Source organism: Melozone crissalis, unplaced genomic scaffold (assembly GCF_028551555.1).
Source record: "Melozone crissalis strain CALT ecotype California unplaced genomic scaffold, PUWL_Pcris_2 ptg000029l_1, whole genome shotgun sequence".
NCBI classification, from domain to species: domain Eukaryota; kingdom Metazoa; phylum Chordata; class Aves; order Passeriformes; family Passerellidae; genus Melozone; species Melozone crissalis.
In genome coordinates, this window is record NW_026535807.1 from 3,436,835 (window position 1) to 3,464,583 (window position 27,749).

The 27,749-nt window shown below is 44.2% G+C and overlaps 1 protein-coding gene across 1 annotated transcript; it reads right to left on the reverse strand.

Moving 5' to 3' along the window:
• Positions 1-97: 97 nt before the first annotated feature.
• Positions 98-27,273, reverse strand: PPP4R2 (protein phosphatase 4 regulatory subunit 2). The gene is made up of 9 exons (XM_054281056.1): positions 27,114-27,273; positions 26,333-26,414; positions 8,662-8,832; positions 4,151-4,244; positions 3,312-3,349; positions 2,920-2,994; positions 2,419-2,562; positions 1,881-2,149; positions 98-932 (listed from the first exon to the last, which is right to left on the reverse strand). Exons 1-9 carry the CDS (start codon positions 27,145-27,147, stop codon positions 619-621), a joined length of 1,221 nt encoding a protein of 406 aa, XP_054137031.1. The 5' UTR covers positions 27,148-27,273; the 3' UTR covers positions 98-618.
• Between the last annotated feature and the right edge of the window lie 476 nt (positions 27,274-27,749).

Here is a 27,749-nt window from a genome sequence, read left to right on the forward strand (position 1 = left end):
TTCCTATAGAAAAAGTATTTGCTGTATTTATCTTTTATAGAAACAGAAAAATATACCCTTTCCCCCTTAGAACACGAGGGTACATGGAGGTGTGCATGCTGTGTGGAGATGTGTGTGTGAAATGGAACACATTTGAAACACGCAACAGAAGGTTCCTTGGTGTGTATTTAAATAAAAATCCAGAAACCAGCCTGAAACCCCGAATTTCACATGTCAAATGCTGAAACTGTAACCAAAAAGTGAAGTAACTGCTAGAGCTGTCAGAAAAAGACAAGACAAAAAGCTTTCTTGCTTACATACAACTAGGTGTGGTGATCTCCAAAAAAGTTGTCAAAATTATAATTACCTTCCAGTTTAAAAACTTTTATTCTAAATAAAAAAAACTATACACAAACCACTGATTTGACCAAACGAAAGTTCAGCGGTAAGCAGGACCTGAAGGAGCTGGTATTCACAGTTCTTATCACGTACAACTCTTTCAAGGTTCAATCCATGGAGAAGTTTATTTTACAACCTGCTTCTTTTTGTAAAACTAAAGGTCCACTTTATTACATAAAATTATTTATACAGTGTAAAACCGGAGCCTTATGGAAAATACCGCCTCTAAGTTTATTTAAATTAGTCTTGCTCCATAGGTTCATCTGCAGCTTCTGTGGCTTCGTCACTGTTTTCCATCGGGGTCTCTGAGGAGTTTTCTGGAGTTTCACTGGCATAGGAGCCCAGCTCTTCTGTGTCACTGCAGCCAGCTCCACTGGTGGCAGATGCACTGGTGTCACTGTCAGCTGAGTGCAAATCCTTCTGTGCCCGTGGCTGCTCTGACTCCTCCATGGCACTGCTCTCCTCAGAGCTCCCTTCGGCCACACCCGAGGAGTCACTGTCTTTGTCTGGATCCTTTCTGTCCGCACCGACGCTCCTGGGAGACATGAAGGACTCTGGGAACAAACAGCAAAGTGTTACCAAGGGGTTTGCCAGCATACCCTGATCATGCTGCTCTCCACTCCAAGCTATGCTGAGCAGAACTTCCACAGCACAGCCGAGGGCAGGAAAAACAGACAAACCCCAATTTTATTAGAAGAGGTAAAGAGTCAGAGCCACCTTTGTCAGGATATCCAAACTATCCCAAAATACAATTAAAAAAAGGTATGTTATTTAACAGGTAGCTTCACTTAATTACATTTCACTGGATAAAGAAAAAGTTTAAGAAGCAACTTTTTCTGGCTTCCCCACACCCTCCACTTGCTTTCAGAAGCTGTTTTTTGGAAATTATGAAGCCATGGCTGTTTCAGGTGTACAGCCATCATGATCTACAGGAACACTGTACAAATACACGAGCCACAGAAATAATTCAAAGTAAACTTTGAAGAATATGTAAAAAAAGAATTAGTCTCTTAACTGCAGTTATTTACTTTTTTTAAATTTATGTACAGAGCCTGCCCTACAATGAGATAATTTGTACTGTTCTAATAGGATGTGGAGATATTGTTGCTCAGCCTCCTCAGTGGAAGAATATAAATTTGTATCTGTATTTAAATAAATTCCATAATTAATAAAGATAAACAGAGCTGTGACCCATCCCCATTCTGGAGAAAGGATGAGAACACCTGATGATAGCCTAACACAGGGATTCCTGAATTCCAGGTGCACCCTGGTCTAATTCATGGCCTCAGAAGTTTTAAGTACCCCTGTGTAAGTTTCAAATTGAGCACAGAACCAAGGAAAAAGAAAAGAACAGAATTGCTAAATTATGTAAAATTGAAGTATGAACAAGCAGCTCTTCTTTAAGCACAACTGCAGACCTACAGCCATCCCACAGCACTGGTCTCCAGCAAAGAAAATCCCAATTCCTTGGAAGCAAAAGAAGACAGTGAAATCTGAATTACCTTCCTCCTCTTCCTCTGTACAGTGCTGTCTGGCACAGGAAGCATCTTTTTCTTTATCCTGAGATGTAGAGGATGCTTCTGTCTCTTCCCCCATGCCTGAAGAGACTTCACTGGAGGCAGTTTGGTTTGGTGCATCTCTGGCTTCCCCTTCCTTGTCAAATTTAAGTCTTTTTACCTCATGTCCTTCTGCTTCTGCAGGATCATCCTCAGAGTGCTTATTTTTCACAGGGCTGCTCTGAGCACCTTCTGATTCAGACGCTGGTGATTCACTACAAGCAACAAAACCAAATATAGCTGTTATTGAATACAAACATTCTGTAACTTGTCACACTTTAAGAAAAGAGTAGCAACTCTTTGATTTAAAAACATTAAGTAGTAACAATAGAATTTGCTCCACTTTCTACATAACAAAACCTCAAAGTCATCACTCCTGATTTAAGACTCTATTATGCATCCCTTAGAGGGTCAGTCTTTTTTAAACTATTTTTAAAATATAAATAAAAAAACCTGAGCTTCAAACACACTCCTCCAGACAAACCTGTGTTTCTTCTCCTCTGTTTGCTGCAAGCTGGGCTCTTTATGCTCTGTGCTGTCTGGCAAACCGTTGGTTGTCATGGGAGCTGACAAGGAAACCTTCGTCCGACTCACGGGTCTGGGGGTCCCAGGGCCATTTACATTCGATCTTTAAAAATAACAATGAAAAGTTAACCCAGCCTTTCAGCCACGTCATTTGTTCCTACCTGGCAGAAAGCAGTTATACTTCTTCTTCAAAAGATCAACAGAACTAACAAAGAGATGAGGGGCATTGCTGTTTTATTTTAAATAAAACGTTCCTCACCTGCAATGTGCAGATTTGATAAAGAATTTAAATAACAATGAAGTTAAGAGAGATCAAAATACAGAGTACATGGCCCACGTGCTCATGCTTCCTCTGTCCCCATTCCCCAGTATCCCATGTCACATTTCATTTTTAAGGGTGGTTATTCCCAGAACTCCACTGCTTTGATCCAGTACAGTGAAACCCTGGAGCCAAACTCACCTGTCAGTGTACCCTGGTGAGTTCCCGGGGAACATAACACCATTCATCCGATTCAAACTACTGGAATTGTTTTTCCTAACAAACAAAACAAAAACAAATTATTATGAATAAAGGAACTTTAAATCACTTCAAGCTTGTTTGCACAGAATTTCCCAACCCCAATCTTACAAAGCCCCCACTGTCAGCCCCCAAGGGCTTTTTATTTATTCCCAAATTATTACACTTGCAGGCACCATCCCTGCTGATTGATCTGTTGATAACAAAAGCTGAACTCTGCAAGTTTGGCTTTTAGATACAACTACTGACAGCAACAGAGAGACTTCACACACACAAACATCCTCCCTGTTACCAACACAAGCTTGAAGTTCCATGGAAAAGAGGATTATACTCACTCTGAAGATGGATATACACAGCTGACAACCATGACATTCTGTAATATACAAACAACAAACACATCAGGATTTCAGAAACAGAAGCTTCAGCTCCTGACAACATTCCAGAACTTTTAAGAGTTACAGGATTTTGGTCCTATCTGTTAAAATACCTCTGCTCCCTCGTACAAGGTCAGGCCATCATTACACTAAAACTCAAGATTTTATTAAGTTTGTTACTGTCCAGCACATTAATCCTCAGGCCTGAGTGTCTGTAATTTCTAACTGAGGGATCTCTGGAGAACAAAGTATTCAGAAATGCTGAAGCACCCTATTGTGGAACCACATTCTCAAAGTCTCTTCCTGGCTCCTGAAGGATCCCACGTTCTGACACAACCATAAACTGCCAGGTAAGACACCTGTGTGCCCTTCTGAAGGCACACCCTGCTACAGCACAGGATTTAAATACTGAAACAAAGGACACTGGAGGGAAGGGGCCTCCCTTCCTCACCTCTGGATCTACTCTGAAACCAAATGAGGGAGGAAATTCCTGATCAAAAGATTCAGGGTATTTCTAACAAGGACTCCATACACAAACTGCCACCCTGCACAAACTACAGGTGGAGCACTGCACAGTGATTGGGAAACACTGCAATTGCAGCCCTGAGATTCATTTTTGTCTGCAGTTATTTTTAAATTGCTTTTTGCTGCTGAAAGGCATGAAACAAACTCAGACATTTAAGAGGTGTACTCTGGCTCTGAGCCCCAGGGAAAGCAGCAGAACCTTGGGGAGCAGTTGGGAAGTTATTAAGTGGTGCCTGTGACTGTGGAGCTGTGTTTTCTCTCACAGAAATACATACCTTTTCCACACCTCTTAGGAATTTGTCTGTTCCTGTGTAATTCCTCCTAGGATCTGTCAGCAACTCACAGAGTCGCTGGATAGTGAAGGGGATGCTGCAATGAAATAGATTTGTAACAATTTAATTTTATTTTATAAGTACAACTGTTAGGAAGCAACAACGTTATCACTTTCTCCCCCTAACTGAGAAGGTGGAACAAAACCAGGACTGAAATTTGTTACCATGAGCAATACTGGGTTTATTTTCTCCTGTCTCATACAAAGCTGTTTCCTGTGCTCACCACCACAAAACCCAAGTTGAATCCTAAACACATCATCCCACATCTCACAGGATTCATTTAAACAATGAAAAGGAAATCAGATCATCAACAGTAAACTTTCTGACTGTACTATTCCAATACACAGAACAGAGATTGTAAGGGATTCAAAACAAATTGGAGTCATACACACTAGAGCTAAAAAAGTCTTAACTTGTAGTTTATTTCAGGTTTCACAAAACACAGTTACAGAAAAAGCAGTAAATGCTGGAATTAGTGGAACCATTATACTTCAGCTATTACAAATAATGTATTTTGCTACAACTGGACAATGTACTCATCTATCAAGGAACAGATCAGGAAAAATAAGTAATAATAATAATAAGTGATGTGCAAGCCCATAGGAACCACATAAACACATTTTTGGTTTTGCCAATTCTGCACTCAGTTTCATCCCTGGTGAAATGAGAAAGTGAGCCTTCAGACAAGCAACACTCTACAAACAATTCCCAGTTACCTGAGGTGTCACACACTTTCAATCCAAGTTCAGTGTCACATTTTAACAAATTTCTGTCCAAATTATTTCAGTAAAATGATGAAGTACCACGCATTTTTATAGTTAACTATTGGAAGCTGAAGCCATAAGCATTTAAAAGTTATCTAAGAAGAATGTTTGGTACAATACAATATTTATGAACCATGTCATGGTTGGGAATACAATTGACACCAAATCCAGAGCAGCATCAATCTGACGTGTGTGTGTGTGTGTACATCCCTATACTGTAAATTTCTGTCCAAACTGCACATTTACTATTTTCTGAGGAAGTCAGTACAGGGTATCTCCAGCCTGTGTCAGGAGCTCACACAGCATGGATCTCCAGCTTGCTCATTAGCTAAAAGCCACATCAGAGATGCCCAGCTCAGTGCAGAGAGCTCAGCACAGCTCCAATTCATCATCCCACATGACACTGCACTCAACTAAAAGCCAGCAGTACTCAGAGAGTGACTAAGTATCAACAATTTAATTATGTTTTCAGAACTGCCTGCACATTATGTTACTGAGGAAGTCCTAATCCCCAACAAACCAGAAAAACCACAGGAACAAGTGTTCCTTCTAATTCAGTTTATTACATGAAGGCTCTTAAGCTTGGCAATAGTTCTGGCATTATTAATTTCCCTTCCCTTGCTCTTCATTGGTCAACCAGCAATGTTTGACACCCAAATTCTTCATAAAATCATCAAGCTTAGAAGAGACCTTAAAGATCAAGTCCATACTCACAATATTCAGATTCTGCCCAGTGCCTTCTTTTAAGTCATAATCAATTTACTCAATCTGTTAATCTTTCCGTATAGATAAAATATTAAATTGATCTTATTATTTCTTGTGATGGTCATTTTGGTTTTGGGTTGGAAACTCATAATTGAAGAGATTTTGCTATTTTTTTAATAGAATAGAGAGTCCATTCAAAAATCTATTTATTCAACAGAAACAAAAACATATAGATTTTTAAATTATTCTCCATCAGCCAGATGTGTAAGACATGCTGGGGAATCAGTGCCTGGCTAATTTGGGTTTAGCTGTACTTTTACCTGGTGCCCTGGAATGCTGTGACATGGAGTGTTTTGGAACATCAATGCAGGGCTAACTCCCCAAGTACAACAGAAAATTCAAGAAATGTGCAGCCTGCAACTAACTCCAGAAGGAAAAGCTGTAAAGCTGTGGTGTTGTTTTTTTTTTAAACTCTCAGATATAATAAGTTAAAAAGAAAAAGGAAAAGCCAACTCATTTCCCTCCAAATTCTTCCCAGCAAAGTGAACTTCGTGCATTGAGCAGCAGATGGCACCCGGTGTCACACAATCACCCCTCTGCACTGAATTCCTTCAACATTTACAAATGCTTTTAGACAAAACCCAAAGTTCACTTCACCTCAGAAACTCTTTCTAGTGAAAAACTATTGTTTTAAAATAGTTCAACAAGGTGATTTTAAAACAGAGGTAATTTAAATTGGTGTAAATCTATAAAGGAACACCAATGTCAAGTTTGTGAGCAGTACAAGAACTGATTGTAAATACTCAGAAATTTAATTAGCTCAGCACATGAGCTGCATGAATAGGCCTGATCTAAGGTAACCACTTAAAATTCTATACCAACACACTCAAAACTGCACTTCCAGCACTACAGCCCAGAGTGAATAACAAACCAAATATTCATTTGGACAGGACTGAAGAGGGATCTGGGAACATTATTTATAACAGCTATATTAAATTGTAGGGGGAAAAAAATCAAAAATGAAATTTAGATTATGATTATTTTATTCATGCTGTGAAAACTTCTCTGTCATCAGAGATCCCCAATAACTGAGAACTTGGAACTTCCTTGTTTCACTAACAAAGGATAAAAAAATGACAGAAGTTCCTACTCCAAAGCAATTGTAAGAGAGTTATAAAGAGAATCTGGCTCAGCAGACCTGTGCAGACACCATGTCAAATAAGATACAGACAGGTTAAAAGAGCCAGTTTGTGCTTTTTTTAAAAGGCACTTCAGCTAGAAAAACCCCAAAACAGGGGTCACTCTCAATGTGTTACTTCTGCGACTCAAATCAGAAGTTTGTACAAATTTGCCACTTTGAATGAACTCTTTCCCTCTCTCTTAAACACTAATAAAATGTCCCAATAATAAAGTGACATCAAGTAGGTTCCTTGTCTGTCCTGGTGCCCTGAAATGACACTCACAGCTCTAAAGCAGCCTGGATATACAGATCTCACAACCCAAAACCTGCTGCTGCTTTTTGGACAGATCTCCACATGATTCAGCTTTTACAATCACATCCTCCCTGTGGGGGTTACAGGATTTACTCTGCAATCCCAGATCCTGAATCATGCCCAGGCATTATTTCCTTTAAGGTCACCAATGGGTGCAGTTTGCCTCCTCAGAGCCTGGCAGTTCCAGTGCAGAGCAGGAGGCAGCTGAGCACCCTGAAGTGCTCCAGCAAAGGATGGAAACAGCACAGGCACAGCCCGAGCTGCAGACTCTCATGCAGAGGTTTGCTCAGAGCACTTGGGAACACCAGCAGATAACAGCAGCCCATTCATGAGCCGGCCCTGGGAGAACATGACCCATTCTGTGGGCAATGGAGCACGAACAAAGAGCTGGGGGAGGCGGGAGAGAGGCAGACTCGAGCATAAAGGATAGGTTTGTTTTGAAATTCCTGCAGTGAAGCAGCCTGGTATAAATATTGGGGAGCTGAGAACAAGCTGAATTTCACATTCTTAGAAGTCTCCTACAAGAGAGCCATCGTGGGGGGAAGAGGAGATCCGACTTAAGACTCCTAAACTGCAAATAAATGAAGCAGCATGGAACAATGACAGTATAAATGATAAATACAATACTGAGGACATGTCAGTAGTACCTCTGAACCTGAAATTTCAGAGTATCAGGAAAGGCAAGATTTAGAACATGCCCATTTATCAAGAAGCTGAGAAAAATGCTGAAAGTCTCTTAACAAGCACTGAGCACCACAAGCAGGATGACTCAGCTCATGGCAAGTATGTAATCCAGTTTAACAACAGAAATACTAGGTAAGCTAGTAAAAAGGACACACCAAATAAGACAAAAACATCAGGACCTTTATTTGAAAAGAAAGAAAAACTTCCAAAATTAGAAAACCAGCAAAGGGCACAGATACATTTCAATCTAGGACACTGTCATCAACAGAGCAACCACCCCATGTCCTTCATCAGTATCACTTCAGCTAGAAATCTGAATCTGGCATAATTTAGTAATTCCAGCCCAGGTACACCTCTGCCTCCTGGTCACACCCTGCTTCTCACAGCATGGTTTCTTCAAAAGCCAGTGAACTGCCACAAAACAATCAGGAACTGAACACCAGAAGACAGACCTCTGTCCATTTGGTATTTCAAAATGCACTAAAAGAAGTCTGACTGAACTGTCTATTTAATCTCTTAAATGCACACAGTAATATGACACTTCTTTGAACTGCACTGTGTAAAACTAAACACATATTGAAAAAAAAAAGTGAACGTCAGCACAGCATGTCACATGTCACACTTTTCATTCAGCGACACAATAATAAAGTTCAGAAACTATTGTAATGCATTTCCAAAGTGCATATTTGCTTCTGCTCATCCATTCAAGCAAGCAAAATGAACAGTCACAGAGACAGGACAAACTACTATGTTAAAAACAGGGGAAATATGTTTGCTATCCTGATCATAGAAAACAAAGGATACATACCCATTAAATCCAGTAACAATTTTCAGGATTCTTTCTTTCATCTCTTCAAAGGGAATATATTCCACGTTTGGATTGGGGGGCCCTCTTGGTTCAGGAGCTGAGGTTCTGAAATCATCCATGACTTTCTCCAGTTTGAAAATAAAATAGCCTTTAAACTGAGACCACTGAACCCTGCATAAAACACAAGCATTGAGACACAGGCAAGTTAGTCCTAAAGCCAAGAACAACAGTGTGAGTTTGTGTTTGCACAGCAGCCTTCACCCTGGCATGCCAGCCCTGAGATAACCGAGGCCAGTAATGCAGGGCTGCTTTCCTTCCTGAGTTTGGAGCACGGGAACTATTTCAACAATTACATGGAACAACGGTGCACAAATCAACTGCCACCAACAGCAGGGGAAGCCATTTCCTTAAAGAGCCAATGGGCAAGGCAAACCTAAACCTGAAATATACATGTGTCTATACAATGTAAGGGAGCCTACAGCTTCACTGAGCTCATAAGAGGTGGAAGGGAAACAAAGAAAAAACCACAAAAACCCACACCAAAAATACCCACCTCACCAAACCATGAAGTTTTTCAAGTTTGGAATCCACAGAGCAACTATACACAGCATTATCTGCTCCCCTCACAAAACCTTACCAAAGGCCTTTTGTAACTCCATACACCTTAAAAACATCTCATGGTACCTCTCCGTCTCAAAAAGGCAAATATTCCTGTATCACAGCTGGCACTTGCTGACAAATAACTGAGCAAAACAACTCTGACTCCCAATAAACATTCCCACAGCAGTGAGCTATTAAGATGGCTCCACATTACCTCCTGCCTTACAGCTTCAAGTTTCATCATTGATAAAATTCTAGATTTTGACATTTTCGAGCAAACAGGTCCCTCTCAGTGGGTACAAGCCCCTGCCCACCCATGGCAGCCACAGGAGCCACTCGGGGCCCCCCTGGGCTGGATGTGCCTCCCTGGGCAGCACAGGGAGCCACGTGAGAGCAGCAACTGATTGAGTTCAGGATCGATTTGTTTCTGCTCCTGATGCAGGAGCTTGCACAGCTCCAGCACAGAAAGAGAGAAGAAACAGGGAATAACAAAGCAACAATAAAGAAAGAGAGAAAATGATCTTTGACATTTATCTGTAACACACACGCTCTGGCAGGAGCAGGCTCAAAGCAAACAAGTGTAAAATGTGAGCCCCTGGACAGCCCTTCAGCTCCTGCTCAAGGCAATATTCAATAGACAGAAAACCGTTCACCAAAGGCTCTGTCTCTGCAGCCCTGCCCATTTCTGACCCCACACAGGGCTGCCCCTCTGTGGGGCTGAGCCAGCTGGCTGTGCTGAACCATGGATGGTGATGTTTGCTTCTCCAGCACCACCAAATCCCAAACCATGGGCCAGGGAAGCTCTGGCAGCCTGCTAGCACCAGAACAGCAGGGCCACGTCATCTCTGCCTTTGTTTTCTCCTTTGTCTCAAAGAAATAATTATGAGATTAAAAGGGGGGAAATACAGCTCAGGTTTATCTACAGAGATCCAAACACAAAGCCCTGTCTTTCACCAGGAATGAGAAATTTTGCAAGAATAAGGGAATTCCAAAGAGGAAAGCAAAGCTCTGTTTTCCTTCACAAGAGACCTTCAGGCACCTCACAACAGGAGGGATCACAGGACTTGGTGAACAATAATAAAAATTAATAAATAAATAAACATCAGGGTCCCAAAAGGGAATGGTATGGATTAAAGAGCACTACTGAGTCTAGCTGGATTGTCTCCAACCAGCATTCTCCATCCACAGCAGAACACTGTAATGTTCCAGTGCACACTATCAGGCATTACTACTGCAAATGTTCAATTAAAAAGCTGTGCAATTCTGCAGTGTCACCACCATGAAACCAAAGTGTTAGTAACAAATCACAGATTTAATACATAAACAAACCACAACCACAGTAAATAATCCCATGGCAGTGTGGGATCACTCCCCACAGAGCATCCCAAGAGCTTTCCTTGCCTCATGAAAGGGGATTCCACTATTATTCTAAACATTCCTTGACAACTCCATTTGGATATATTTCCACACTGTAAAACTTGAGTTGTTCTTTGTTTTCATTGTTACTTATTTCTTGCTAAATAGTAACACTTATCTTTTCACAGACTGTTAACCCATCAGTGTTTGAAATAAATCAACAACATGAGGTTTAAAACTGCAATCTCCTGCCTGAAAGCAGCACTCACCAGCTCCTTTACAATGCTGAAACTGCAGAAAACAAAGATTGTAATGTTGCCCATACTGAGATGTTGAGAAAACTATCACTTGGATTTTAAACTACACATTTTAATCAGCATTTCTCCCATTATAAAAAGGCAAAGAACTCACATCTGCAACACACTGAACTACAGACACAGAAAGCAGCTCTGAACCTGCACTCCAAAGCACCTGCTCAGTGGCTGCTGGCCAGGTGACACAGGCCAGGTGACACACAGAGGCAGCAGGGTTTGGGGATAAACTCACCTGCAATCCATCCCAGGGTGAGCACGGCTCGCCCAGAGAGAGCAGCAGCAGCTCAAGCCAACCCCCCAGGCTGGGCAGGAGCTGCAGGGGCTCAGGCAGTGTCTGTGTGTCCCAGCACTGCTGGGCTCCCTGCTCAGCAAAGCTGAGCTGCTCTAAGGCCACTGTCACACCCAGGGCAATCCCAGACAGAGCAGCATTCAAACAACAAACACAGCTGTCCTGGGCATCTCCTGACAGCAGTGCTGTGTAAAATAATGAACTCATTTCTGACCAAAAGAACCAAAATTATTTCTGCAGGCACAGTAAGATTTTCTCAGTTCCCATTTCAGAAGTGAGTGTCACAAGAGCCAAGTCACCTTTCCTGTTTTACCAGTCCATGAAAATGACACGTACAGTTGGCACCAGCTGAACTTTACAAACTCATGTGTCTCATCTCAACCCTTCCAAACAATGGCTTGAGCTTGGCAGTACAAAATTAAGATTACAAGTCACATATCCTGTTAGCTATCAAAGCAATCTTTATCTACAACTCTCGATTTTTTTTCCCATTCATGGAAAGACTGGTTGCTTAGAAATACAGACAACACAAGAGACAAACAAGTGCCAAATAGCTGTTTTCTAGGAAAAGAAAAGTATTCCACATGTATCAAAAGCTTCCTGAGAAAACTCCTTTTTTCTCTGCTTTGTTACACAACGTGAGAACCCAAAACCAAGAGAAAAGTTTGGCCAATATTTTCTATAGTTAGATCAAGAGCCAAATAGAAGCAAAAGAAATTTTTTCTACTCTCTGCTTTATGTACAAGCTCATTAAGTTTTATACACTGGAAAATAACAGATAAACAAGATAAATTCTGTAAGAAAAACAAATTGAAGAAATTCCATGGAAAAAACACTGTTGATACTTTTTTTCAGAGCAGGCTTGTTTATAAATACTTGCTCTTCCCACTCAGCATTGCACATAATCAGCCTTTTCTTCCAAACCATGCTCTTCCTGTCCACCACACCAGCTTGGGAATTTGTATCAGCAACTTTGAGAGCTTTCAGAGCCACTCAAAGAAAAAAGTTACTGAGAATGATGCACGATCTGAAACAACACCTTCAAAAATAATAAAAAAATTAGCTGATCAGTATGAACAGTTATTAGTATTAGCTGATCAGTATGAAAAGTATCAACAGTGTTTTTTCCATGGAATTTCTTCAATTTGTTTTTCTTACAGAATTTATCTTGTTTATCAGTTATTTTCCAGTGTATAAAACTTAATGAGCTTGTACATAAAGCAGAGAGTAGAAAAAATTTCTTTTGCTTCTATTTGGCTCTTGATCTAACTATAGAAAGTATTGACCAAACTTTTCTCTTGGTTTTGGGTTCTCATGTTGTGTAACAAAGCAGAGAAAAAAGGGGTTTTCTCAGGAAGCTTTTGATACATGTGGAATATTTTTCTTTTCCTAGAAAACAGATATTTGGCACTTGTTTGTCTCTTGTGTTGTCTGTATTTCTAAGCAACCAGTCTTTCCATGAATGGGAAAAAAAAATCGAGAGTTGTAGATAAAGATTGCTTTGATAGCTAGCAGGATATGTGACTTGTAATCTTAATTTTGTACTGCCAAGCTCAAGCCATTGTTAGGCAGGAGCTGGTTTTCACTATGGATGAGACACGTGAGTTTGTAAAGTTCAGCTGGTGCCAATTGTACGTGTCAAAATGTTTTGGTTTGCTGTACTTTCCTTTTAGACAATGATGGCTTTGTAGTTCTATACATTTTCTGTACATCAAGGCACCTTTCACTACAATATCTGGGTCACCCTGTGTAAATGTACCTGCACAAAGAGCTCTCCCGGGCTAATGAGCCTGGAGTTCCACACATGCACCAAATAATTTAGGAAAAAATGTCAGCTCATCATGAGAGTCCTCTGCTTCCCTCCAAAGGGAAGATCCTGCACCATCCTCCCCTTCATCAACCTCAATGATTTGCCCTGGCATACAAAAAACCAAGAGGAAGAAACTGATTTTAAGTAAAAGCCCCTAACAAGAAAAACAAGTGCAAGTCAAGGAATGGCTGAAGAGAAACAATCACTCACAGCGCTGCAGAACTACAGCTTGTACCCATACAGACAGCACCCACCTCAAATGTCCCCAGGCAGACACAAATGTTGGCAGTTTAACTCAAAAATTTAACTGGTTTTAAAAAAGCACCTTTAAAAGTCAAGCAACAAATGAAAGCATGGAAGCTCACACAGAGTCCAACAAATTCAGTCTTTCTACCTTACTTAAATGCTAATAATGTGCCTCAAGGTATGAGAAGATGTTTAACACCAAATATTGCACCCCAGTGCAGTCCCTGACTTTGCAATTTCATTGAGCATTAGAAACATGAGAGAAAAATGGATGAAAGATTTCAGTGTTTGAAGACGCTCAGCTGTATTTTCAAAGTCCATCAGGAAAGCAGACAGCACCTGACCAAACAGCCAATCCCACAAAGAACATCAGCAAGTTTTGAGAAGATTTACATATAATTACAGAGACAAGGTGACAAAAGGCTAGGAAGGGGTGAGGGAAGACATGAAATCAGCCAGTACGGATTAAATCAAATGACAGGCTAAGCAAAAAAATTGCTAATAAATTTTTTTTTTCCAAAAATCCCCCACATAACTAACAAAACCCCAGAATGGGATCAAAATTAGTAGATGAAGACAAGAAACTCAAACTCTAAGAGGAAAGCCACAAAGGAGGGATGGGGAACTCCACAGTCAGAACATGAAACAGTAACACTGAGTCACTGAGAGCTGATGAAGCAGCAAAAATATCTCTGCTGCACAGGGAAGAATAATAAAATACAACAACAAAAAGAAGAGAGATTAATTTAGACACAATCTAACACTGTCAGAGCAGAGTCATGGAAGAACACAACCCTAAATAGCTCTGCTCTCTAATAACAGCAATCAATCTATTTCACACCTGTACTTGAATTACATGATTTGCTCTTGGAACTAATCCATTACTACAGATCAACAGAATTTGCCAAGCAACATCAACCAAGTTTAGAAACGCACCAATTCTACTTGCTGAACAGATCCTCAGCAGGGAACAGGCCACCTCAGACACAAAGCAGGGCAAAATCTGATGCAATGCTTTGATTTCAAAGAATTAGTAGCAGAAAGTCGCTTGCAAGGAATGACTGTGTCTCTGCTAACATGATTTGCATAGGATTCATCCTTCCAAACATGCATATCCAAACGAAATTGCATTTTACATGGAAATAATCTGATCATATCATTCCCAGGGTGTAAAAGACAACCCCTCATTCCCTTATCTCCTGCTCATGCAAAATGCTTGTCCTGGAGAAGCTGTGAAAGCTTCTGTCTTGCCACAATGGTTACTGGGGAGGAGAACCAGCTCAGTATCTGTACTGGTGTCACAGAATTAACTGGTATTTTCTTCTGACCACTGCACAAGTTTCCATACTTGAGTCTGTGGCCACTTTTTATAGCCATAGGGAGATAAGGTATCAACAAAAAGAGCAAAAATATTTAACAAAGTTGTTTGGGCAAACCCAAAACAAAGATAAAAATCCCTACTATTTTTAAGGGAAAACAATCCATGTTGAACAAATGACATGGCTCCCTCTCATGTATTTAGCACTGCAAGGCTTTGCTGTAAAATGGGAGGCTGGGCTGCCAAGTTTCCAGGAGTGCAGAAGGCAACTCCACTGATTTACTCACCTCCCTTTTAACAACTGACATAAAACATCAGACACAGCCCTGGGGGAGTGCATATGGCTCATCCACTTTAGACAAACTCTGCAGATTTTAAGGTTCAAACTCCAGTAAGATTTATTGAAGCAAAGCAGGACAAAACCTAAAATTGACTGAAGAAGTGGAGGAAGAATTCAGAGTGCCTGAAACAAGGCTAACTCCTAAAATGAAAGTACTGCAATTGTTCCATAAATCTTTCTGGAATTGCCTTACAGATTAGAGGTTTAATTAAGAAAAACATTATATTGAAGAGATGTTAAGCTTCCAGAGACCCAGCTATGTACTTAAAACATGAAGAGTCCCAGGAGTCCTGGTGGGATGTCTGTCTTCAGATTTCACAGTGTTCAAGTTCATTACAAAATTACTTGATTTAAATTTTAAGAGGATGCCATCTGTTTTGGAGAGATGCAGAATACCACACAGAACATAAAATGAAAGCAAAGTGGATCTACTATTGATTCTGTTCATTGAACAGGCCATAAAAGAAATATCAGAACTCAATAAAAGGAAATAGTTCCCTCTCCACACTTCTCCCACTACTGGCTCTCTGACAAGCAGAAATTTAAAAACAAACAAAGAACCAGCACAAAACAAGAATACCCCCACCAAATTAGTATATTTAGGATGCAAACATTTAATGTCCAGCTAAACTGATTTTAAGGCAATGTCCTCAGAACACACAAGGAAAGAACCAGAGGAAATCTCTGAGGGAGTCACATAACATGGAACAAGAGATGTCAGTCACTGCTGTTACCTTTGCCCCTCCAATTTTTGCTGACTTACATGACAGTCCCACAGAGACCTGCTAGTAGGAAAGAGGTGTTTTGAAGTGATTTGCCAACTTCAGTAACTGTTTCTTTTCTTTTGTGTCTTGTTCTAGAGCTCATAGGAGATGAAGGTATACTCTAATACACAGTAATTTCCCCAGGCTGTCAAAGGCAAAATTAAAGTTTCATCCAAAACAAGTGAATTCCTTTGCTATTCTGGTCAATCAATGGGATCTCCAGAACTATTTGGAAAGTGAAAAGGCAGAGAAAATGAAGTGCACTCAGCAATCACACACCCAATCAAAGCCCTGGCAAGGCAGCGAACTTTGCAGCACGCTCTTGCACGGCCCGCGGCTGCCAGCAGGGAGCAGAGCCCAGGGCAGGCAGGAGCGGCCCCAGCGCGGCCCCAGCGCGGCCCCTGCCCCCGGGCTGTGCAGGGAGCAGCGGGGGGAGGCAGCGCCGGGAGCCCGCCCGGGCACTCTGTGCTGTGCTGTGCTGTCCCCCTGCCCGGGCACTCTGTGCTGTGCTGTCCCCCTGCCCGGGCACTCTGTGCTGTGCTGTGCTGTCCCCCTGCCCGGGCACTCTGTGCTGTGCTGTCCCCCTGCCCGGGCACTCTGTGCTGTGCTGTCCCCCTGCCCGGGCACTCTGTGCTGTCCTGTCCCCTGCCCGGGCACTCTGTGCTGTGCTGTCCCCCTGCCCGGGCACTCTGTGCTGTCCTGTCCCCTGCCCGGGCACTCTGTGCTGTGCTGTCCCCCTGCCCGGGCACTCTGTGCTGTGCTGTCCTGTCCCCTGCCCGGGCACTCTGTGCTGTGCTGTCCCCCTGCCCGGGCACTCTGTGCTGTCCTGTCCCCTGCCCGGGCACTCTGTGCTGTGCTGTCCCCCTGCCCGGGCACTCTGTGCTGTGCTGTCCTGTCCCCTGCCCGGGCACTCTGTGCTGTGCTGTCCCCCTGCCCGGGCACTCTGTGCTGTGCTGTCCTGTCCCCTGCCCGGGCACTCTGTGCTGTGCTGTCCCCCTGCCCGGGCACTCTGTCCTGTGCTGTCCCCCTGCCCGGGCACTCCTGTCCCCCTGCCCGGGCACTCCGTCCTGTGCTGTCCCCCTGCCCATCCTGTCCCCTCCCTGGCAGCAGCACCCAGGGTTCCCCCCACAGCCCAGGGCACGCAGGGACTGCAGGCCAGTGCAGAACGGCACCGAGGCCACGCTCAGCTCCTCCCTCGGGTGCCTCTGCTCTACTCCCACTCCCTCCACCTTTTCACGGTTTTGAATCAATCCTAACCTTACCCAGCACTCCCAAATTTGAGATCTATTCAGTGGCTGTAAACAAGGATACCTGGACATGCACAATTATACAGAAAGGGTGCACAAGATTAAAAATTTTAAGAACTGCATGTAAAACACAATTCCCAGAATTTTCAGACCAGCAAATGAAAAAACCCAAACCTGTTGCCATTTGACATGTTAGCTTTCATACAGGAATTACTATTTCATTATTTAAGATAGAAACAGATTGCTTCTTAAACAGGTGTGCTTTCAATTTTTTTTCAGAAAATACCACTGACCATTTCTGGGATAAAAAGCTGCAGCACCAAACTCCCAGTAAGAGGGAGCTGAGCCATGCTGAGGTTCCCCCAGGGATCCCATCCCAGGGCAGGGCAGGGGGTGCTGGCCCACCAGACACTCAGCCCTGTCTTCTGTCTACACCAAAAGGGGCAAGGCTGCTCTGCTGCTCCCACACGTTGCTGTGATCCCACACGCAGGGAGGTGAGGCAGATCACTGATCTAACCACAGAATTAATGCTGCAGATAAGGCTGAGTAAGGTGTGTGATGAGACTAGCAGGGAGCTGCACCATTTCTTTAAGCAGCAGCACTCATTTATCAGGTAAAAGAACATACTTCACCTAATTCCACTCTTGTGTCAAATATTCTTTGTATTTGAAACCTATTTTTCTATTTGTTGTGCTTTAACAGTTTTTTGATGCAATTCATTTTAGTGTAATGATTTTGCACAGTGCTGCTATTTTCACCATTCACACAGTGCAGATTAACAGGGGAAATTCCAAACAATGACAAGAAATTTACACTGTAAAACCCCCTGAACACCAATGGAGAGTGGCTTCTGGCAAGCAAACACCTCAGCCTAACATCAAATCAAAGCCTTAAACAAGTGCTAGATCCTTTATGAGTGTTTCTAAACAATTTCCAAGCTGAGGTGCTGCTGTAGGGTGACTTTCCTGAACACTGAGCCGTGCTGCAGTGTGCAAAGCCTCGTCCTGGGGGAGCGTCCTGTTCCCTTTCACCTGATAACTCATGTAAAATTAAACACTCACATTTTATCTGCACCAGGGTTTTACCTCATGTTACCTTTCACTTTAATTAAAAATATATTGAAGAGTTCAAAGGAGGAAAAACTGGTATTTCCCACAAGCACAGGAGGTGTTTTTCCATTTTCACTAGCTGATTGTTGTCAGCCTAAATCCAGTCTTTGCTCTCCTTGGGAGCACAGTGAGCTCATTCCAGAACCAGGGAACTGTCAGACATTAGAACTACAACTACTTCAGTAGTGAGAGTGTTCACCTCTGCTGCCTGCAAATGACTACTGCTCCTGCCAGGGACAACAAAGATTGAGACTTAGTTATGGAAACAAGCAGCTGAAGAAGACATTAAAGCACTATCTGTAATCATCAAGGGACTAATTCTAATCTCTGCTGATAAATATTCAGCTGACTCTAACAGAATATAGCTGTCCCACAGAACAGGAACAAAATTTCAGGCCAAAGTTTTCTAAGAAGTACATTTGTGAACACAGTTATCCAAAACCAAACCCAAGTACCTTTCGTTTTCTTTTATTTTGAAGTCCAAAACTGACCACAGAACAAAAAAGTACAAGATTACAACATTCTTCATTCAAAAATGAACTTCCTTGTAGCAGAGTAGAAAGCAATACAGGACACCAATGCTGCTTCAGGTATCACCAGTTTGCCTAGAGTAACCAAATCCACACAAGAACTGCTGCAGCTCCTCTGGCCAGCGTGGCTGTCACTGTCAGAGGAGCTGCAGCCACACTGACATAACATGATCAGATGTTTATTGTGTCAAGCAATAAAGCTGGGAGACCAGATGAGGGAAATGCACCCTGTGCAGCCCCTCCTGGAGCTCAGCTGCAGGGAGTCCCTGTGCCTGGCACCTGATGCAGTGCCCCAAACCCCACAGGCCTCACTCAGCTCTCACACAGCTCTGCTGGGACCAAGGAAATTGCACTGGTTACTGATTCCTTCCAAACCAGAAACAAAAGTCACCCAATTGGATTCTCCACAAGGCAGCTGAGCTGGCACATGCTGAGCTTGGCATGCCCAGGTGTGCCCTCCCTCACTGCCCTAACCCACAGGCATTGGGGGTTTGTGCATCATCACACTCCCCTGCCACTTCAAGCCAAGCATCACCAGGCACTGGCATCATGGATATTTTGTCATTGTCTTCAAGTAGCTTTATTTCTAAAGCTGAGACCTGCCAGACACGGATCAGCTTTGTGGAACAGCAGCATCAGTCTGGTTTATCCACAAACTGATAATCCACCTTCCCCAAGCCCACCAGACTGCTTTGTACCCCTCCTTCTGTGGGCACTACTGCCCTGCTCCTTCCTCCAGCTGCCACCAGGCACAAACCTTGCCAAAAGCTTCACACAGGAAGAGGGATCAAGGCTCACCAGTTACAAAGTCAAAATGGAAAAACATCCTTGCCACTGAGAAGTGTAATGTACAGTGAATAAGACCCAAATGCCTGGGAAAGTCCTTCAGATGAAATATTAACAAGTACAGCCCCCACAGAACAGAGATTTGAGGCCCACTGGAAAGTATCAGAGGTCACACTGAGGCAGCCACTACAGCAACGTCACTGAAAGGTGAAGGTACAAACCAGGAGAAACCCTGAGGGTGACAACAAACCCCAGCAAGCAAGGCAGAGAAGTGAGCTTGAGGAGAAGGATGAGCACAGAATACAAGTAAAAGTGATCACCAGAAACACATGCAACTGCAGGAACTACCAGAGAATGCACGGTGGGGAGGCTTTCTGTGCAAAGTGACATGGACTGGCTGCCAAAAAGATTATCAGGAAATGTGCTCACAACAACTGTGTATAGCAACAGGGAAGGAAGGCACACTAACACTGCAAATCTGAAAGTGCAAACAGCTCCATTTGTGATTAAAACAGTCCAATCACTCCAAAAACCTCAGTGCTGTAATCAGAGTTTGCTTTCTGCCTTTCCTTACACGTGTGTTCCATAGAGAGACCAATGTTTATTTGGCTCAGTTCATCACACACATTTTACAATGGCAGTTGAAGTCTGACCTTTACACTGTAAACTCCACTCCCAACAGATATGAAGTGGCAGCACTTAAAATAAAACACTACAACAGTGTGTGCTTCCCAAAGCAGCAAGTGATTTCATTGATACTGCTCTCAAGCACTGCAGCTACACAATTCACACAGACAGAAAATTTTGTTTATAATAGAGGTAAAAGAGCAAGGAAGACAAATTAGTGTTGACAAAGGTACATCAGCAGGCTTTCTGACCAAAGATTCCTCTCCTTTCCAGACATCAGTGGAATGGGAATTAGTGGAGGGTAATTCCAGATGCTGAATGGAACGGAGTTAGTGAGGAATAACAGTGCACAACAATGCAAGGAAGTTTACTTACATCTCTTGCTTTACTGAGAGCATGGAAATGGAACAGGCTTACACAATCAAAGGCACACAGAAAGTGCTTTCAGAAAAATATGATTGTGCTTATTACAACAGAAACCTGAGAATTGTTTTATTTCATGTTTTAAAAAAATCATAAAGAATTACATTGCCTAAATAGGCATTAAGATTTCCAGAAAGTAAGTTGTCTCCAAATCAGGAAAAATGCTAGAACACACATATAGAGCAAGACAAATGCTTGCTGAATAAAAGCAGAGAACATAGTTAAAGGAAAAAATAGATTTAAATTTAAGCATGTGAAATAAGCCAAAGAACATATGGCTAAAAACCCCTATACATTTGTAACAAGAGAAAGGATATTACACGAGCCTTCACAGTACATAGTTAAAACACTTAAACTGAGATGCAAACTTGTTCTTGTATGAATTCATGGCTACTGTATCTTCATTTAGCTCTCCTACAGCAAACAAACTATTTCACTGCCCTAATAAACAAATAGGAAAGTTAAACTGATTCAAAAAAGCTTAGAAGTGTAATAAGAAAGAAGTTCACTGCTACATAAAATACACGAAACAGCATCAAAAGGTCAAAAGTAATTTTGCCATTATCTTTGGCGGAGCTGCAGTTATGTAACTTACATTTACAGTTATGTAATTTACCAAAGGCAAATCATCCCTGATCCACCTGACGGCTGCCGAGGAGGGAGGACCAGAGAACGCTCGGTTCACCCTGAGCAAAGCAAAGCCGCAGCCCCGGTGCAGCCCAGGCTCCACTGCAGCGCCTGCGGCGCCGAAGTCCAGCCACACCCAGTGCCACAGGCGGGGCTCAGAGCCCAGCAGGGCACCCCCTGTGCCAGCCCGGGGGAGCCGAGCTTTGGTGCTCAGAGCCCAGCAGGGCACCCCTGTGCTGGTCAGGGCGCTGAGCTCTGGTGCTCAGGGCACCCCTGTGCTGGTCAGGGAGCTGAGCTCTGGTGCTCAGGGCACCCCTGTGCTGGTCAGGGAACAGAGCTCTGGTGCTCAGGGCACCCCTGTGCTGGCCCAGGAGCTGAGCTCTGGTGCTCAGGGCACCCCTGTGCTGGCCCGGGAGCCAAGCTCTGGTGCTCAGGGCACCCCTGTGCTGGTCAGGGAGCCGAGCTCTGGTGCCCAGGGCACCCCTGTGCTGGTCAGGGAGCTGAGCTCTGGTGCTCAGGGCACCCCTGTGCTGGTCAGGGAGCAGAGCTCTGGTGCTCAGGGCACCCCTGTGCTGGTCAGGGAGCCGAGCTCTGGTGCTCAGGGCACCCCTGTGCTGGCCCAGGAGCTGAGCTCTGGTGCTCAGGGCACCCCTGTGCTGGTCAGGGAGCAGAGCTCTGGTGCCCAGGGCACCCCTGTGCTGGCCCAGGAGCTGAGCTCTGGTGCTCAGGGCACCCCCTGTGCTGGCCCAGGAGCTGAGCTCTGCCAGCCCTGCTGTGAGCGAGGCTGCTGAGGGAAACACGGGCTCTGCTGGTGGATTGCAGCTGCTGAGTGCCACAGGGAAGGGTTACCTGGCACCAGGGAGATGGAAACAGGTTCCTTTCTGAGAGCACTGGGCCCAGCATGCTCCAAGGGAAATGCTCTTCCCAGGGCACATGGTTAAGCAGTGAAACAGAGCCAAACAGAGTATGGAATTGCCATGGCTGGAGACTTTCAGAAATGCTGCACAAAGCCGTCATCCATTTTATTTAACTTTGGAATTAGCTCTCCTTGAGCACAAGCACCTCTCCACTCGAGGAGGGTCTGCCTCCACAAGTCACTTCCAACTAGTCTATGATGCCAATACCAATGTCCAGATGTGTCCTACAATCACATGAATTAAACCTGATTCAAGAAACTCTGCAAAACCCACTTATGTTGGCCCTCCAGGAAACATGCAAAGAAACAATTTCTGTTTTCAGGCCCAGATGAGGTTCAAATAAACATTTCAGAGCTTCCAAAAGAATTTCACTAGAGGAAGAAATAAAACCAGAATGTATTGTAATGGCTGTTCAAGCTGCACTGAGGGGAAGAACCAGTGTAACTGCATCACATGCTGGGCAGTGCTCTCTGCTTAGGCCCAGAAGGATTTTAGGATTTTACCATTAATCACTCCTGCCTGCAAACTGCACTGCTCCAGATTTTGGTACTTCACCACTCTCTGGATTCCTTCACTGGCAGTAAGATTCTGCATTATACTTCCCACTACAGTAAGCCATTAAAACTGCACTTTATAGGTTCCCTGCCCCAGGGCAAGAGGGAGGGAAATGCATAAAAAACCAACATAAAATTTTTCATGGCTTTAGTTTTCAAAGTTTTATTTTCCACTTTAGAAAAATCTAGTTTTCCTTTCCAGTCCAACACATTAGATTTTCTTGCTGAAGTACCTAAATAAATGGTTTTAAAACATTTTTGCTATTGAAGGGGCAGAGTGACTCTAAACCCAAGAGAATTTCCTAAGAGGTAAAAGAAAACATCCTAAACACAGGACACAAGATCACAATTGGTAAGTGATCTTCATAACTATCTTTAAGAATTCTTCAGAAACAAGAAAAAAATGTCACTGTTGCATTTTACTTCTAGAACTGCAATGCTCTGATTTCTATCCCATCCTTTAAAGCTCTACTTCAGAAAAAATAGATAAGTGGATTTCTTATTAAAAAAAAAGAACACAAAAACTCATCCTGTTTCTAGAGGTCTTGCAGACACAGCTAAGTACCAGGACTAACACATTTCCTCCTCTCTCTTCACTTTCCTCAGTGTTGCAAGTCACACTGATCTGGTACAAACTGGAGACAAGGAGGTTATAACAAACTTCCCTGACTGTACTTGGTCTCACAAAGGAAATCCCACATTAGTATCTCAGTAAAAAGTCAGGTTAATTGAGGAGTATGTTACTCCTCTGAAAAGAAGAAAAAAATTCCTGAGATTCAAGACAACTTTAAAAAGGTTGAACAACAAACTTTATATTATATTTCACCTAAGGCTAAGTCTTACCATGGCAACTGTTAAGAAACAAAAATATTTCATAGTAGCCAAGCAATCAGACTTTTGCTTCTGTCACCTCTAATAAAGGAAGTTTAGACTGGCTCCTGTAAATGCAGGCCATAATCTCACCAGCAATTAAGTGAATGGTTAACTTTGCACAAGAGGAAAACTTCAAAAAGATGAAGTGAATGCACATCATTGTATGATCAGGATTTTACTGCACAGCACTGATAACACACCTAAGCTTACAGCGATAATGGAACCAAAATTAGCAATGTTTTTGTTCCACACCTCCCTCCTAAGTGAAAAAGACCTCTAATTACAGTACAGATACTGAGAGCCTTATCACAGGTGCAGTGGAGGCTTTATCACCTCTCCCCCTTTGTTCCTGCCCTTCAGCACCTCTCCAGGACAGAAGAGAGGATCAATGAACTGAGCCTGTCCTGAAGAGCCAGCACTGGGAGCAGCTCCTGCCCAGGCTCCCAAGGAGCTGCAGAGGCAGCTCAGCAGCCCAAGAGGAACAGTGACCCAGGCAAGGCTGCTGCCATGGAAAGCCCAGGAGATCAGAGCCTCACCTGGACCTGCACCTACCTGTTCCCAGCTCCCCAGGTGAATAAGCTCTGGAACAAGTGGGGGCAGGGAGGCACCCAGCCACCTCACCTGGGTGAGCTGCCTGTGATCAAGCTTGGAGGAGAACCTCAAACATCACTTTAATTTACTTCATTACTACCTTTTCAAACTAATTTTACTGAGTCACCAAGATCTGCTGCAACCCTGTCTGGAAACACAGGGAGGATGAGAGCATTTACCCCAGGATACAGACTGCAGTTCATCCCCTGAATATCAGAATTCATGATGAAGTTAAAAAGCTGACAGAAGCCCCACGAAGACCACGTAACTCTCCCAGAACTAACAACTGAACACAAAAATATTTCACATTTCACTTGTCCTGATTTGCCTCAGTACTTTTTGTTTGCTACATTAGGAACAGGCTGTGACTGAGTAAGATCCATTGTTGTTCAATAATCAAGTCTGCAAACCACGGGTGTAATTACCCCTGACTAAACCATCCTCACTGCTTGTTTTTTTCAAGCTATACTCTGAACTTTGTAAAAATCCTAACAAATGTCATGGCAAACTAGTATTTTATCTCCTCACTCCAAAGTATCTGCTGGTTTAGATTCATTCTATTACACAAAGTTATTTTTATATAAGTGAAAATAAAGACTATCTAGTGCATTTTAAATTTGCATGTATTTGGTAGGTCTGCCTATTCCAGAAGACTTGTACTTGTCAAGCTGTACCAGCTCAAAAGTACATAAAGTTCTTAAAAGGCATGTTGGCAATCTTCATATGAGTGATTCCCAGGAGATTTTAACTTTTTTACTCATTTTTTCCCTGATATTTTCACACATAACACATCAGTGAACAAACAAACATGTTTGATGAACAAATACAGACTTTGGTAGATAATCTGAAGCAAATTTAGTATTATAAAACAGTATTTCCATGCCTACCTCCAGATCATATTAGGCATTTCTGATGTTCACATCCAACAACTTTTAAAAAACTATTTAATGCATCTGAAAGGTTTAAGAAGGCTGAAAAGAGCTACTGACCTCAAAAAAAATAAAAAATAAAACTCTGGAAACATAGAAGGCAGGATCTGTATATCAGATGACAGACCCCCGTTCAGGTTTAAGTTTGTAAAAATAAAATAAAAATAATAAGATAAACCTAGATTTCCTAAATGAAAATAAAATGAGAAAGGAAATAATTTTCCCAAAAATTTGCCCCTACAGAATCACTTTTTAAAAATTAGTTTGGAATATGCATGATAGTGGCAGAAACAATAAAAAAAACCTGAAGAAATACCTCAAAACGGGGAAAAAATTTTAAACTTATTTTTAGTACGGGCTTACTGTGGTGTGTTTTTTCTGTACAATAAGCACTACCCCAAAACATGAAGCATTACAGCTGTGTATGTCTGCTGAGCATGAGCCTTCTATTCAAAGAGCAAAGTACATTTCAGAACTTGTTTTTCTTTCTAAACCATTAATCCAAGCAGCACTAAAAAAAAAAAAAAAAAAAAGAAAACCACCAAAAGCTACAAAATCTCTTACAAGTTCGCGGGACTCTAGAAACTCAAACAAAGCCCCTGCGGTCACTGGCTGATCACAAAACACTCGCAAAAGCAAATCTCCCCTGCTGGAGCCGTAGTCTGGCACTAGGCCTCAAAAACAAGGAGACAGCCTGGGCGCCACAAAGTGAGCCAGCTACGCCAGCGCAGCCGGGGAAGCCTTTCCCCTTCCTGCCAAATAGTGAGCCCGAGGAAGTCAGCACGGCGATCCCTGCAAGGAGCGCGGCTCCCGCGGCTCCCGGGCGGGAGGGAAGCGCCGGGAGAGCGGCACGGGAGCGGCGGCACCGGGGAAACCCCGCCGGGGGAACAAGCACGGCAGCTCCGGGCGGACCCCGCGCACCCCGGCTGCGAAAGCGCCTCCGGATCGGGCCCGGCACCGGCGGCGCCCAGACACAATCACAGGATGGTTACAGAGCTCGGAGAGAAACAATGTGAGCGGCTGATATCTTTATGTAAATAACACAATTAGATACTGCGAACACAGTTATACAACAGTGTACGGCAGGCGTTGCGACAGCAGCTGAACTCGCCACTTACAAAACCTGAATCTCTGTTAAAAATTACAGGGAAAGCAACAGGTTTTTTATTGTGCTGAGCAGGATCAGTAGGACCTGACAGACACCCCAGAGCAAAGCCTATACGAGAAGTATCTCCTCGTTAGATCAAACTATTAGCAGACTAAATTAATCCACACAAAATTAAATGGGAACTAAGGAAAGCTTATTCAGCTCGCTGAAGCAACCTACAGGCGAAAAAAGAATCCTGGTAAAATCGCATTGACGTAAATGCAAGAATTGTTTTAAGTCACAACTGAGGACCACCAAAACAGTCACACTTACATCGTCTCTCCAGTCTTAGCAACATGACAAAGAAACTGATCCAGTATTGGACACACTTCCTTCTTTCCTCTCTTCTCAAAATCTGTTGGCATGAGAACGACACAAAAAGAATGGTAAAAGAAGACGGGACAGAACAAAAATTCACAATAATTAGCGATTTGCTTGAACTATCAGTACAGCTCCCACAAAAACACTGTTGTGTTCTCACAATGCTCCGGCTGTTCCCATGAACTCCACCAGCTTCCCAGCCCTGGGAAACACTTATTATTTTTCCTGCGGAGAAACCGCACGCACCAGAGTGGCAAAAGTTGATTTGCAACTTCTTGTGAGCAGCTACGGCACAGAAAGAGACCGATTTCCTCAAGCTGAGCCCAGAACAGAGAGGGCTGGCGAGGGAGAAGGGGACAGGTCCGGGCTGGGCCGGGATGCGAGGGAAGGGGCCGGGATGCGGGGGAAGGGGGAGGAAGGAGGGAGAAGGGGCGGCCGGGGCGGGGAGTCCAGGGCGGCAGCCGGGGAGCCCCGAGAGTCACCGATCCCCCTCACGCAGCCCCGAGGGTCGTTGGGTAGGGAGATCGGGGGCTCTGCCCTCCGCTTCCCCACAACGACCCCCGCGCTCTCCCCACTCTGTGGGACCCCCTCAGCGAGCAGCCCCCTCCCCACAGCGCGGGGACCCATCGCCCTCAGCGAGGGGCGCTCCCCCCACAGCGTCTGAGGGACCTCAGTCTTCCCCTCCGCGCGGCGACACCGCTCCCCCAGCCCCCACCGCCAGCCTCGCCGCCACCTTTCAGCGCCTCCTGCAGCCTCTCGACGTCCATGATCCGCCCGGGCGATTCCCCCGCGGCTCCGCGCGGCTCCCCCGCCCCAGTCCCGCGCAGACCGGGCCGCGCTCACAGCAAGACCCCGCGCTCAGCGACGCTCCAACATGGCGCCCGCGCCGTGCCCGTGCGCGGCCCCGCGGCCCCGCCCGCCGGAGGAGGAGCCACGGGGCGGAGCCAATGGGCGGTCCCGCGGCGGGGGCGGGGTTAACGGGGGTCCCGCGGCAGGGGGCGGGGCCGGCGGCCGTGAGGGAGGGGCAGGGAAGGCGGCGGGAAAAGCGGCGGGAAAGGCTCGGCCACAGCGCCCGGCTGAGCGAGCGGCGGGCACGGTGTGAGCGCCGCTCTTTTTGGGCTTCTTTTCCGGCTGCGGGTTATCGTCCTCCTCATGCCGACCCCGCCGTGCGGATCCTCGGGGGAGAGAACGCGGAGCCGTTTCCCCTTCACGCGCCGGCCCCTCAGAGAGCTCTTGTTCTTTCCTCCCCCGCTCTCAGGCTGAGGGTGACTGCGCTCCCCCCTGTTTGTGCAAGGACGTGCCTGTCTTTTTATTCTCAAGATCCCCAGTTGGAAGGGGTCCACCATCCAGTCCAGCTCCTGATCCTGCA

Coding starts and splice junctions, on each gene's coding strand:
- PPP4R2 (XM_054281056.1), bottom strand. CDS start 27,147: ATGGACGTCGAGAGGCTGCAGGAGGCGCTGAAAG. Junction 8,833..26,332: donor GCTAAGACTGGAGAGACGAT/GTAAGTGTGACT, acceptor TGTTTTATGCAG/GGTTCAGTGGTCTCAGTTTA. Junction 2,150..2,418: donor ACAGAGGAGAAGAAACACAG/GTTTGTCTGGAG, acceptor TGTTGCTTGTAG/TGAATCACCAGCGTCTGAAT.